Below are 14432 nucleotides of genomic sequence, written 5' to 3'. Positions count from 1 at the left end.
TAGAGCCGTCACCTCCCTTCCTTTCCCACTCATGTCACACCCCCTCCCCCACACACGTCTCTTTGTCGCCACTGTCGTCCCCTTCAGCATCTCTGTCCGTCTCTTCATCCCTTCTCGAACTTTCTCCCCCACCCCCCTTCCGATTCCTCCCCACTCATTCATTCACTCATTCTCTCCGCCCATCCTGAGCAAGCGGCCTCCCCCTATCCTCTACCTCCTTGCCTCCTGCTATCTTCCTTTCCCGCAACAGTTTAGCTTTTCTTTTACATGTGCAAGCTTGCATCATGGTGCATGTGGACAGCATCTGGGGTCTCTCTCTGTTCCTGTCTCTGAGTTTAGGATGGACGAAGGCTCAGGAGACCAACTACACCAGGTGAGGACAATGTGTGTGTTTGAAGATGAATGATTCGTCATTCATCTGGATTTTTTTTAGGTGAACCTACGATTCTTAGTTTTGAACAAAAATCCACTAATTGAGTTCACATGAGTCTGTAACTTGACGACTAAAATACTCTGAATTCTTTTCCGTTCCTGGAAGCAAATTATTTCCAGTTCACTGTTTGATTGGGCACAGAGTTGTTTCTTTGGTTTGTTGGCTTGTGATATGAGGCATGAGTCTGCAGTGGCCGAGCCGCCACAGATGTTAATGCTTTTGATTCTGCCTATGGGGTCGAATCAGAACAACTTGGCTCTGGACCTCTTGGCTTTAATGAGCGAGCGTCTGACTTTGTTGGGGTTTTCTAAGATCGTAGTTTGTGGTATTTGGTCTTCTTTCTTTGCATCTGAGTGTATGTCTACATATTCAGAATTGGGGGGGGGGGGGGGGTTCTCACTTGCTCCCTCTTCTTGTGAAATCTCATGAATATTTTTGAACAGCGTTTTCTAGGTTGAGCCAAAAAATGCAGCGCCTCCAAGCCGCAACCTGTAAAATAGCCCCAAACCGACAACTTAATAATAACAGGCATATTCTTATTTGCTGACAAGTACATAAATGTGTCTTATGTATCCCAGCTGGCAACAGCCTGACATTTCCCCCTCCTGTGAATTTGGTTTTATGACATTCAGTGAGCTCTGTGAGTGTATGGAAAACAACAGCATTTATGACATGAAGTAACACAATAACAGCATTGGAATAGTCTTCAAGCTGTAAAAAGTTACTTTTTTTGTCTATGCTTGTTCATTTGTTTAACTTTAAACAGCGGCCCCCTGACATGTTAAACCATGGCATCCATCCAGAGTGGGGTTTTCCCACATAATTAATAACTATCATCAGTTATGCGCTGTGGCATAACTTCATTTAACACCTTATGGGGATTCTGATGTTTATTGGTTGGATTAAGTATAGTTAAAGTATATGTGGTGAAACGGTATAAACATTTTAATCACAGAAAGGATTCTTTAGTCCATAACGGAAGCGCCAAAGTATTTAGTCGCCAATTTTAGTGTTAGTATTCAGAAACCACTTACAGGTTGCGTTTCAATGATTCAGAATGGATTACGTTTTGTTAACTTTGTATTGAAGTTGGCAACATTTTCCAATGATAGCTCATTGTTTCTCATAATTACTATAAAATGTTAATTAATCATTTTATTTTCTTAATTTGAGTTATTATACCATTTATTTATTTAATGACAGATGAATTCTTTGTTAATTGAATTTCAATGTCTGTTTTTGTCAAGTTTTATCTCATGCCACTCTTCATGACCCCTCACCTCTCAACTATACTCGCATGTCTCTCTCCCTCGACCACATTGAGCCAGTTAGCTCCCGTTAGTTAGAGCAAGAACGATGCTAACATTTAAAGTAACGAGCCAGAGGAAAAAGCACAGTGTTAATACACACAGTGCACAGACACTAATGAAGCCAGAGACAGACCAGAAATGCCACGTCTAACTCTTTTGTGCAGTGCTAAATATGGCTGCTGGATTTGAAAATATCTAATGTTGGCAAAGAAAATTTTAATAGATTAACATTATCCTGTCAAGATTCATAACTTTTGGTCTGATTAAAAGTGTTAACTGACATGACACTTAGTTTTTTTTCAATTGGTCTACAATGGCTCAGTGGCCAAGAGTAGTCAGAGTTTAAAGACAGGCCGCCGAGGGAAACCAGTCACAACACCTCTGGTCCTGTCCATGAAATCCTCTCCCCCACTGTCTCACTGGGTCCTTCTTCACAGGCCCGTGTTCTACTGTGGAGGTGACCTGGTCACGGACTCGGGCTTCGTTGGCAGCGAGGGCTTCCCAACCTTCTACAAACCCAACAGCAAATGCACCTGGCGCATCACCGTGAGTCACTTCGCCTGCAACATGCCGTAACACTGACTCTTTCCTCACTCAGTGTCTCCGTGTCTGACTCATTCACAACCTCTCGGTTTCCAGGTCCCAGAAGGAAACGTGGTCGTGCTCACATTCCGCATTTTTGACCTGGAGGCTCACTCCCAATGCCGCTACGACTATCTGGATGTTTACAACGGCCATTCCAACTTGGTGCAAAAACTAGGCCGCTTTTGTGGAACTTTCCGGCCGGGTGCTCTCATTTCCACCACAAACACGATGATGCTAGAGATGGTCTCCGATGCAGAGACGCAGGGCAGAGGGTTTGTGGCGTATTTCAATGGAGCCAAACCGTACGTCAATGGTATGTTGCTGCATTATTTTTAAATTAGATTTTATTTCACGCACACAAATCCACTCTACAGAAGGCAGCATCATGCTGAAACCCATTGGAAATAATGGGGCTCAGTGGTACCAACCATGAAATGTGACATTTATTGTTATCACTGGCTTGTCTGCTGTAATTAAATCATAAAAAGCCTAAAAATGATAAAGAGGGAAAAGACCAGGTTACTTGTACATGTAAAAACAGATACACGGGGGACAAAGGGGAAGGGGGGTCAATTAGACTGCATATGCACATGCCCCAAAGTTGCATGCCATGCCCCTGAGTTTGCACAATGTATTTGTCTTGTGTACATTTTTGAATAGCTCGATTGAGAATACCAGCCCTTAATTGTGCAAGATCCTTAACTTTTACTGTGAACGCGATCGAGAAAAAGTTACCGAACAAAATCAGTTCACTGCATATCCTTGTCAGAATGTGGTCAATGTTATCTTTGTCCGTTATGCCCATGGAGTGTGCCCGACTTGTTTCAGACCATCAGTTCTGTGGGGGGAAGATGACAAAAGCCCAGGGTGAGATCATGACGCCCAACTGGCCTGACAAGAAATACCCTGCAGGGACCAGTTGCTCCTGGCTTATCACTGTGGAGCCGGATATGGTCTGCAGCACACTCACTCCCAGCATGGAAACCTTTTACTTTCCAAAGTCTACAACATGTAAAACAACAGTTTAAGTGATCATTTAAAGTTGTGTTTCTGTTTCTGTTTTGGTTGCCAGGTAATTCAGGTGAATTTTGACAAGTTCGTCCTGGAGGCTGACTCCTATTGCCGATTTGACTATGTGACCTTCTTTAACGGTGGAGAGAAAGATGATTCACGGCTGATTGGAAGATACTGTGGTGATCGGGCCCCACAGTAAGTGGCAAGAGATCCCTAAAGGTGTCAGTTGGCCTTCTAAGTGATTTAAAAACCGACCGCTCTTAACTTTCCACCCCGTCTTCTACCCAGGCCTATTACTACCAATGGAAATGTTCTGCTAGTCCAATTCGTGTCTGACCTCAGTGTGACATCTGATGGATTCCTTGCCCGCTACACCAGCATCCAACGTGGTTCTCAGATACCAATAATAAACTCGGGAGCCGGGTCGAGGTACATCCCCCCAATACCTGCAGTCAAACCTGCCACCACCATAAAGCCAGCGGTCCCCACCGCCAAATATGTCCAACCAGAGCCCACCGTGAGACCCAGACCAGTGAAACCCACTAGAGGCCGTGGACAGGGCACCAGAGACCAGAAGAGGAAGGTGCCCATCACGAGGCCAACTGGAAAGAGGCCTGGTGGGTGAAGTTATGTGCATGCTCCACGTGTGTTTCAATGTGTGAAAGATTTATATCTAATTTTTATTTGTTTGGCATTCTTTGTGCTTTTCAGTCCCTCAAAATCCTCTGTGTGCCAAAGCCTGTAAAAGAGATGGAACCATCAAGACCAGTTTCTGTGCCAGTGAATTTGGTGAGTTTCCTCCCACTCACATGATGCAACAAGTAACTAATGTGATGCTGTGTTCTCACTGTGTTCTACTTTTTGCAGTGATAACCGGAAAGGTGACCTCTCTTGCCCCCGGGCCCCACGGTACTCTTCACATCAGCATCTCCCTCATTAAGGCCTACAAAGCAGGCCGACTAACAATCGCACAAGTCGGAGAGACCATGTCCGTGAAGCTGGTGTCACAGTGCAAGAAGTGCCCGTTGCTCCGCAGAGGTATCTTGGATTTACATACGCATACTCCACAGATTATTATCGTTTCCATTTACTCCAGAATATATATACTCATACTCGTTTTGGTCCCCCTCCCTTTCCTATAGGTGCCAATTACATTATCATGGGTCAAGTGGATGAAGACGGACGTGGTACCCTGGTGCCTGGTGCATTCACAGCTCCATACAAAGCCCCACATGGCAGATTATTAATGAATATCAGCAAACAACCCTGTTAACCTTGCAAGTCTTTAAAGGCTGGGAAACTCAGATGCCCTGTCAAACACACAATTCCAGACATTACAATGTGAAATACAGATCTGTTGATGCACAATATTACAGTGAAAAATAACTCCAGTGTAATCCACCATTTTTAAAGGAATACAAATGATTTATTCAAACGCCTGTCAAACCTAATATAATTTATACATAAATAAAGGTTTTACATCTCTTTCAAATGTTTTGGCTGCATACTTATTCATAACTTTGCAGCTCGAGTTCTCTCCAGCTCTCTGTTTCCACCTAGTGGATTTAAGGAGTAATAGCACCTAAACTAAACTATTGCAAATCCTTCACGTTTTTCTTTCCAAGGCAGATCTTGAGTTAAAGTCCTTTGACATGAGTTGCCCATTCGGCATGTAGTCTACCATCAATGTGTAAAGTCGGACGTGGAGATTAATGATCCCAGAATGTTTTCTTGAGTTTGAATAAATAAATCTTTTTGCTTCAGAGATCAAATGAGAACTATGAAATGTCTCAAATCTCCTGTTTCTAACAGTGTGTTACGAGATCTCGATACAAGAAAAGGTCTCTTTCTTCCAGCGCTGCTCTTTATTTGGTATGTTTCATGACCTGAAGACCTGCACCAGATGGTCTGGGATCAGCTCTGAGCTGTTTTGCAAGGAAATGAGCAGATGAGGAAGAGTTACGAATTAATTAATGTTACTATGGTCCATCTTCACTGTCAGGAAATTCAGATCTGAATAACACAAAGTGAACGAATTACAGATAGAACATTATACTTAATGATTTTGAAGTGCCATTTAATTATGAACCCTACGACAACTGTAAATTACTCCATCAAATTATAGAAATCTTTTACAATTTTGAAGAGAAATGTAAAAACTGTATCTGTAGTTGTAATCTGTATTCACACATAAAAAGTATTACAAAATACATCTAATACTACCGACACTTCAGTAAACGGGTATCTTCTAGACAAACACTAGAGCCAGCCTTCAATATTCATATTCAATAACATTTATGGCTGGACATAAATATCCCTCACAAAAAAGTATTGCTCACAAAATAGAATTTGTTTTTAACTATATTTTCCAAGAAGAAGATTAAAAATTAGGACTTTTAGTTTTGATGAGTGAAACCAATATACATGTACCCTCTAAGTCTATGTATTTTACATACGTACTATACTTGGCTTTAAGGGACTCTTTCGACAACTATAATATTGTTTTTTATTTAAAATCTTTTTGTGACCTTTTTTTTTTAACATGCTATACTCAGTTTAATATATTGGAAAAAATATTAGTATAACATTTCCTTCATGAAATTGTTATTACTTTTTTGACATAATTTACACTGACCTTTTTCAAAATACTATCATGTAACTTTTTGGACTATTATCAATACTATACTATGACCTACTCGGGACATTTTTTCTACACACATTTATCATCATTTGGGAAATTTTATATAGCATGATAATTGTTTATCCCTTTACCCTATTCAGTGACTTCTTTACTTCTTTAAACGTTATCTTCTTTTCTTAAATGAAGTTTACAGTCCATTCAGGTGTCTCTGTAAAGCAACAAAGCAACCGGTCGAGTGACACTTTATTGTAAAAAGAAGGTATAAAATACAATCAAAACATTGAAATAGCATATAAAAAACAACATTGACCTCCAAACAATCACTATAAATCATGAAATATGTTGGCTGTTTGCAATGGCTTTAGAAATAGAAGAACACTATGCTAATGTGCATAAAACATACCCAGACTCAAACAACCCAACGCTCATCTTTAAAAAGAGATACACTAACACTCATACACAATCCTCCTCTCCTCTCCTCTCCTCTCCTCTCCTCTCCTACACCCATACACTGCCCTTTCCCTCCTGCTCTGAAGTGCCCTGCCGGCTACAGCAGCCTCCTGCGTCAGCCCTCCGGTGGCGAGAGGCAGGAAGGTTCTTGTAGACAGCGCGGCTGTAAGGAATGAAACACATTCCCAGCTGGAGGTGGCGGGCCAGGCGACAGTAGGCGGCGAGTGCCAGAACCAGCAGAGGGGTGAGCAGCAGAAATCCCACCACCAGCAGAGCCACGCAGCCGGCGTCGTCCAGCATGTCTGAGCAGTATAGAGATGTGCCATGGGGCTGCACCTGGAGAGCAAGAGGAGGAGGAGGAGGAAGAGGAGGAGGAGGAAATGGATGATTAATGGGGTATGGATGCAAAAATGAAGAAGTGTGGGGGAGGCACGCACACATGCACACGCAAAACTACCTCTAGTTTTTCGGTATGTTCACAGTGGAAAAGTGAGTAATTAAGTGTATTCAAAAGAAATCCGTACGCGCAACATATGCAGGATTTGTGAGTGTACCGGTGGTTCAATGCTGTCAGGAACTAGGCTCAGGCACAGCTGCAATAATAAATGTTGTTAAGCTGCAGGAAGATTAAGATCATGTAAAACAGTTTCAAATATCTGTAAACATTTAATGTACTATATTTTGTATGGACTTGGACACAGCACCAGTGTGACCCACTACTTTTCAATGTGTATCCTCTCGCACTTCCATCAGTCCAAAAAAAGAAAACAAAAAAAAGATTTCCTAGAAATGGTTGTTACCGTGGAGTGGCAGAGGAAGCCAAATATGATCATGGCAAGAGCAGGGGTGAGGATGGTGCCAAAGATGATGCTGGCCAGCCCGCCGTTGATCAGTGCTATGATCATATTCTGTGCAGTGACCAGCACAGAACACGCCCAGCAGTCCAGAGAGCCCCTCAACTCCAGTGGGGTGTCGACGGTGTCGCTGCCCCCCAGAGAGTACGGGGGCGGCACCACGACCCCTGCGCCCACTCTGGGGGGGGAGCCCAGCTCAGAATGGGCCTGCTCAGTCTTCTCCAGCGTCCCGTTCCGCGACAGACTCATCTTTGCTTGTGGTCAATGCTGCAGGAAAGAAAACCAATTTTAGGTCAGTAGCTTAACGTAATTTAAAATTCATCTACTATTATTCAGCATTTTGGTGGCTGAGATCCTGCTATTATGTCTGAATGTGTACACTTGGGGGAAATCACAATAGCACAATAAAGGAATGCTTTTCAAAGTCTCTTAAGCATCAGCACTTTGTTGAAAAAATATATCTATTCTTCTGTTGCACTAATGTCTTCTCTTCCCTGTAGGCCCTAAATTCTTCAGTAGATCCACTAAAATTATGGAGAAAAAAACCCAAAGAATGTTAATCCATGAAGTAATGGGTTCCTTAAATAATGTGGTGAAAGGTGTGGAAAGTCAACACAGATAACTGCACGGCTCTAAGTGCGAGGAAACCGGGCTCCGCTGACCACACCTCCAAACTCCAGGATAACCACCACCCAGAACAATGAGCCAGGAACAGCTGGAAAAACTGAAAAATACCACTAATCACTGATGGTAGTGCCAGGAAGAAAAACGTTGTGACTTTAATGTTCAAAGAACTAATACAGTAGTACAACCTCTTTTTTTGTACTTTTTTTGTAAACATCAATGTTAGAGTGTAAGCTTTTGTTTCCATGTCTCGTTTCACTTGTATATGGTTAACTCAGCGATGAATAAATGAAAGGGGCATGTTCCATTCCCCTCTGTTCTTCAGTGTGTTAGCAGCTATAGTTACTACTGTTACCACGACAATACACACAGGTTTAACAAGCATGATTTCATCATCTGTCAGCATCATTCAAGTAAATTCAAGTATGTCAATTACTAAATAAGTAAATTCATAGGATCCTACCAGTCAGCTAAATTGTCTGTCATGCTGCATGAAGGGACAATCTATAATAAAACATGAAGCATGCACATTATGAGTTTAGACCCTCTTTTGTTCTTAGAATGTATGTCTTTTAATAGTTTACTGTGTTTTTTTCGATTCTGCAAATAGCAATACTGAAAAATATATCTTATTTTAAAGGTTTCCTGCTCTTTTAAGATAATTGTATAGGTTCACCAACAATCCTGAAGAACATGAAGAACATTTTTGAATTGCTTTCTATTGTTAAGATGTTCTGTCTGTGAGAGTAGCAAAGTCTGCCTTCTTTTCAGTCATGTGCAGCTCGAACACAGGCCTTTTTTATTTTTATCTTGATGAACTTCAGATCTAAAAAATTACCCTCCATAATCACAGAATAAAATTACAGAGCAAACAGAGTCAGGATGTTTCTTCCCAATGATGTACTGCTGGGCATTAAACTAAACTGAGCCCTTTTGTTAGGAGCGGGTTTGGCTTTTTCTGTTTTTTTAACATGTTATTTATTTTAAAAAAGAAATGGTGACATTGTTTGTTGTACTCACTGTGCTATATCCTGAGGATGTGTCCTCCTGCGGCTCTATGGTGGCAGCAGATGATGAGATTCTGGAAGACCTTGAGAGCGGTGAGTGGTCAGAGACAAAGAGAATTTCAAGAATTCCCTCCTGATGTACGTCTCCCCTGTTTGAAACCCCCAGATATTGAGAGTGGGATCCGAGTGAAGTTCCTACTACTTAACTGAATCTTAAATTCTATTGTGTGCTGGCCTATTTCCAAAAATATCAACAGCTATTTTCTCACTTTTATGAATCCAAACTTCTCCTTGAGACCTCCTGTAGGGTGGATGAAAAAAGAACTCTGCAGACTTGAGGCAAATTCTGCTTTCCCACTGGCTTCAGCGCTTCCTTCCCTGACATTCTGTTTCCTCACCCCGACTCCAGTTTGAGATATGATTGAATGCGCAAGTGGTTCCGAGTGTACGCATGTGTGTGTGTGTGTGTGAGAGAGAGAGTGTATCCTGTGTTGCCTCGAATGTGAAGACACAGAAAGAAGGCTGGGCTGTGTTAAAGGCTGCTGTTAGTGTCTGGGCAGGGGAGCAGTGGAGGGTTTCTGTGATAACCCCTGGAACCAGGGGGAGGGAGGAAGAGTGTTTATTTGGACAGATTAGAGGAGTCAGGGTATGCTGCCCAATCCCCAACACTTTACACCCTCACTGAGCACTTTCTCTACTCCACTGTCAAACACTGATAAGGTGGGTTAAAAAATTAAAAACAACTGAGTTGGTTTTATATTACCGTTCATACACAAATAGTAAATCACAAACTGCCAGTATAACCCCTTTTTGTGGATTTCAGACCGGCTGTTACATAAGATATGGGCTACGCTACACTGCTTCATACTATACTGCACTACTGAGGACGGTGTGGTGTGGACAAAAGGACTAGCACATGGCTCTGAAATAAGAAGGTAAAGGGCAAACCAGGGTTGCTTAAGATCGGTCTCAGAAGCAGGAATGACAGAGGATTGCCCTTTGACCTTTTGATGCAAAACAGAGCTCCGCTTTCAGCAAACATAAGGAAATGAGGATTGTAGGGGGTGGGGTGGGGGCTGGGGGCTCTAGCTAATTTGGTGGGGGAAAAGTGTATCATGGGACTGATAAGAAACCAGAGAGGCTCAGTTCAAAGGGTGACATTAGTATTTTGATATGAAGTTTTATTTTTGCATCACGCCTTGTTTATTTACTATTTCTTCACAGGGGTAGTTATGTACTCCCTGGAGAGAATGAGGGCATTTGAACAGTTTGTACAAGAAAAAGGATCAAAGAGTCCGTGGCACTAGTGGTTTTGTCATTAACAATGCCACAGAGTGTTTATTTGCGTTTGTCAATGTCTGAGGGGGTTGGTAGAGGAAGAGCAGTCATCCTGTCCTTGGAACCAGGATATCCGCTACTGTTGTCCACATTCTAGGATGAGATGTTTCCGCATCTGCAGTTTTGGAAATCTCATGTCCTGTAACCCGAGAGATTGAGATAGAAACAAATGGCAAAAATTGTAACCAAAAGGAAAAAGTTCCAGTTAACAGGTTTAAAAGGTAGTAAGACTGATTGCATGTGCTGCCTTGAATATTGTTGTCTTGCTGTTATGATAAAGGTGGAGTGTTTTTGTGTATATCTGTTGTGCTATTTTATAAGAGAGAAGGACATGCATTAAACCGGTAAACCAGGTGGCCCTTGCTATGTTATTTTAGTTTTCAAACTGGATCGTATCATTGCCAGGATATAAACTAGGCATTGTCATGGAAGATTTTTGTCAATCGGGAAAGGAGAAATAAAGTCTCTGAAGTTGTCTTTGTCCGTTTATTGCTTGCAAGGGAAAAGTACGAGACAGCTACACAGGCCAGTTTGTGGCATAAGCTTCAACATTTAAAAAGGCCTCGTACTCATTTAAACACATCTGAAAGTTACACCCCTTTTTAAAGAAACAGTTTCTGTTTCTGCAAAGTAAGCATTTTTCTCTCATAATGTATCAATTCTTAACAAAAGTTAGTGTGGCAGAATCATATAAAACGGCTCCCTCACACAGATTGAGATTTGTTCTTATGTTTGCCACGCAGGCCGTCTCAAGACAGAGGCCCATTGTCTTCTCTGGCGCTGACCCTCCAAGTCACTTCTACTTACATCGGCTTTTCATACATCAACCAATTCTCTATGCAATGTATGCTAGCTTTGTAACATAAGCATTGCTATATTTTACCATCACAGTTTACCGCTTGGTCATATCCTCTAGACCATTCATTTATTGTCATTCTAGCCCCAAAAGACAACAGAGCCAAGTGATATTTGGACATTGGGGCTGAGGGGGCTTCCTATAATTCTTGGGGACAATCCCACAGACTTCTACAAGCTAGTCTTTGTAAGTAACTCTTACTTTCTGAAAGAGTATTTCGTAGAACCATGACAGAATATTTTAGAACTGTCTCCATTATTTGATGAACCCTGTGAGCATAATCATTTTATAGAATGAAGTTCACACTTTCCCTCGTGCGTCTGATTCTCCTGTAACTAGACTACACTGCTGAACATTATTGATAGTTATTGGATGAGTAATATCATTGTGTTTTTACACTATCATTTGTAAAGGACTCAGATGATGATGATCAGTTCAGCCCTTTGGGATTGGGATCCACCCCCAACCCCCTCAGTAACTTTACCCACCCATTCCTCACACTCACCTGCCGAGCAGCTTGAATAAGCGCAGAGTTGGTAGAGTAAGAAGCCTCCATGTGTATTTGAGCATGTGCTCCGTCATATATTCATGCAAGAGGAAAAATAAAAGTGATCTGTCATTGAGTAAGCATGGTCTTTTACAAATTCCCCTTAGACTAAGTATAGTCAAAGGGACGATTGTAAAATATTGCACTGATTAAAAACATGAAATATTAATTAATGTCATATCCCTCAGAACATTTCTCCTCCTCTCTGTCGGTCAGGAGTAATGGATCACTTCCAAACCAGAGAAGCTGTTGCTTGCTCATTTTTACACAAATGCTGACAAGTAAACGGGCTGTTGTGGAAGTTGTGCTCCTTTTCTAACACACACCCCCCACACACACACCCACACCCTCATCCTGTTGTTGATTTCACTGTCCAAGAGGAAGAAATATAGCAAAGACGGATACCTCTGTTCAGTATCTGCATTGAATTCAGTTTATTTAGCTCCACATACAATGATGTATACAATTTGTATCGAAGCAAAATAAATATAAATGATCAACTTATATAACCGAGTAGAAGATGGAATAAACAAAAAATAAAAACTGCAAAAACTATAAATATGGCCTTAAAGTAATCTGGCCGTCCTGGAGCTTTCAAATTTAAACTTTTTTAAATGTTTGTATCTGCATTGAATTCAGTCTATTTAGCTGCACATACAATTCATATTGCATGCCATTAAATGCCAGTATCCTTATGGCCTTACAACCAAAAGGATGTGTGTTTCCTCTATTTCATCTAAAATGCAGGTTTTCCATATTGATATATATATATATATATTAGGGCTGTCAATCGATTAAAAAAATTTAACTAATTAATCGCACATTTTGAAATTGCGATTAATTAATCGCGCTTAAAAGTTTTTTCCTTCTTTTTAAAGACAAAACTTCATACAGAGCTGTGTTTTCAAAGAGGTTCGTACATATACAGTGCCAGCGAGGTATTTAATATCGTGGATGATAAATTGTTTCTTCAGTGAAACATCAGATTAGTAAAAAAAAAGAAGTATATTGAGACCCCATTGGTCCTGTCATCTTTAACATTGAACAGCAGCAGAACCAGTGGCCTTGGTGACTGACTGACATTCAAATATGTCACGTTAACCCTCTGGAGGCTGTGGGCATTTTATACATTTTACAAAATAAATTAAATTCACCGTTTAAAGTCTTTTGCATGTGACACACCCCCACGTGTTATACATCAAACATTCCAGAACAATCTCAGCTCTGAAATGAGGCTCATTGTCCTCGCGCCGTGTTCTCTGGTTCTCTGACTGACAGGTTGCTAAATGAGCCTAACCTGTGAGGTGGGAGGTCCTTTGTGATTTACTGAGTGTTCATTGGTTGTTTTTTCCCTGAAATGTTGACAGACAAACGGATTGACAAATCACGTTGAAGGTTTCGTGTGACGAGATCTTTCCGCGCCGCGTCACCCGACACGTCGCCCCTTCGTTCCTCTGTGTATCAGTAAAAAAAGTTGCGTTAATTGCGTTAAAATATTTTAGTGCGTTAACGCGGCCAAATTAATCGCATAGATTAACGCGTTAACGCTGACAGCCCTAATATATATATATATATATATATATATGTATATATACACATATATATGAAAACATACATACTGTATATACATATGTTTACATGTTCTTAGCAGGTCACAATTATTTTCCGTCTCAACTGTGACAAAAAAGCTTTGAACAAAGTTAATGTAATAACATGCATTTGATCTTTGATAGAGTAATGTGGGTTATAATCAATATAATTAAATGGATATATGTTATATTATTAGAGACATTTTCTTACATTTATAGAAATGCATGTACAATATTTGTACACTTGAAAAAAAACAATAATCAAATGCAAAGAAAGTTATTTAACAATATGTTCGGGAGTAGTACGATTTATAGTGTTACAGTAACCACCGCCTCTTTGAGGACAGCCATGATGCTGAAAATGAGTTTGACACCCCTGCTCTAGACCACACTATTAGATAAAAAGTATGAGTTTTAGGAAGAAATTGAATCAGTTTCATATTAGTATTACTATCTCTTACTTTAAATGACAATGCTTCTCAACTAAATGGATCAGCTGTAGCCTGCAGCTTTGATGAGATGGAGTCAAGGAAAAATAAATGAGTATTGTTCTCTTGTCCATTTAAAACTGGTCCAGGAGAACCCCCCAGTGGCCATCAGCTGCACTAGTACTGTAAAACATATCTGTCCGGTTTACATGTTGTACTTCCTTTTCATGTGCAAGTACTTTATTCAGTGTTGATTCTAAAAAAAAAATATTTTCTTACAAAATGCTGTTATTTTGAAACTCTGCCAAATAAATAAATGTTGTAGCATGTCTTAAAAGCATAGAAAAGTAAGTATGCCATACAAATCTAATATAAAGTATATCAATAAGAAAAATAAAAGTCATATGCCATAAAATTCAAGAAAAAATAAAATGTTATAATATTCATACACACATAGTGTAGGATGTCATACTTTTTTCAGAACTCTCATTATCTTACTGCTGCATAATGGTTATAATGAATGTCATAGAATTATTTAATGATGTTGTAAAAAAAAGTCCAATAAGTAATTGTAATACAATTGTCATAATACAGTGTATAATGCAAAAATGTTTTTAAATTTATGAAAAACATAAAACGTCATAACATGCCATGCCTTATTAGAGGTTGTACTAAAACAATGTATTACCACGATAATATGTGGTAAAACAATGTATTGAAGGTCGGATTGTATTATGCCTTGACATGCAATAGAAA

General features: G+C 40.4%; 2 protein-coding genes across 2 annotated transcripts; one reads left to right on the top strand and one right to left on the bottom strand.

The window, feature by feature from the left end:
* Window positions 1-246: 246 nt before the first annotated feature.
* Window positions 247-4834, top strand: pcolcea (procollagen C-endopeptidase enhancer a). The gene is made up of 9 exons (XM_056443634.1): window positions 247-373; window positions 2181-2289; window positions 2383-2641; window positions 3157-3281; window positions 3401-3537; window positions 3631-3959; window positions 4054-4131; window positions 4210-4380; window positions 4485-4834. Exons 1-9 carry the CDS (start codon window positions 285-287, stop codon window positions 4613-4615), a joined length of 1428 nt encoding a protein of 475 aa, XP_056299609.1. The 5' UTR covers window positions 247-284; the 3' UTR covers window positions 4616-4834.
* Window positions 4835-6213: 1379 nt separating this feature from the next.
* Window positions 6214-9692, bottom strand: tmem88a (transmembrane protein 88 a). Its single transcript, XM_056443753.1, has 3 exons — window positions 8932-9692; window positions 7234-7554; window positions 6214-6769 (listed from the first exon to the last, which is right to left on the bottom strand). The coding sequence occupies exons 2-3, from the start codon at window positions 7534-7536 to the stop codon at window positions 6482-6484; spliced, it is 591 nt and encodes a 196-aa protein (XP_056299728.1). The 5' UTR covers window positions 7537-7554; window positions 8932-9692; the 3' UTR covers window positions 6214-6481.
* Window positions 9693-14432: the final 4740 nt, after the last annotated feature.

The sequence above is a fragment of the Pseudoliparis swirei genome, chromosome 3 (assembly GCF_029220125.1).
Source record: "Pseudoliparis swirei isolate HS2019 ecotype Mariana Trench chromosome 3, NWPU_hadal_v1, whole genome shotgun sequence".
Classification (NCBI taxonomy): domain Eukaryota; kingdom Metazoa; phylum Chordata; class Actinopteri; order Perciformes; family Liparidae; genus Pseudoliparis; species Pseudoliparis swirei.
The sequence above is the reverse complement of the archived record's forward strand: the minus strand, read 5'-3'. Positions and strand labels throughout refer to the sequence as shown.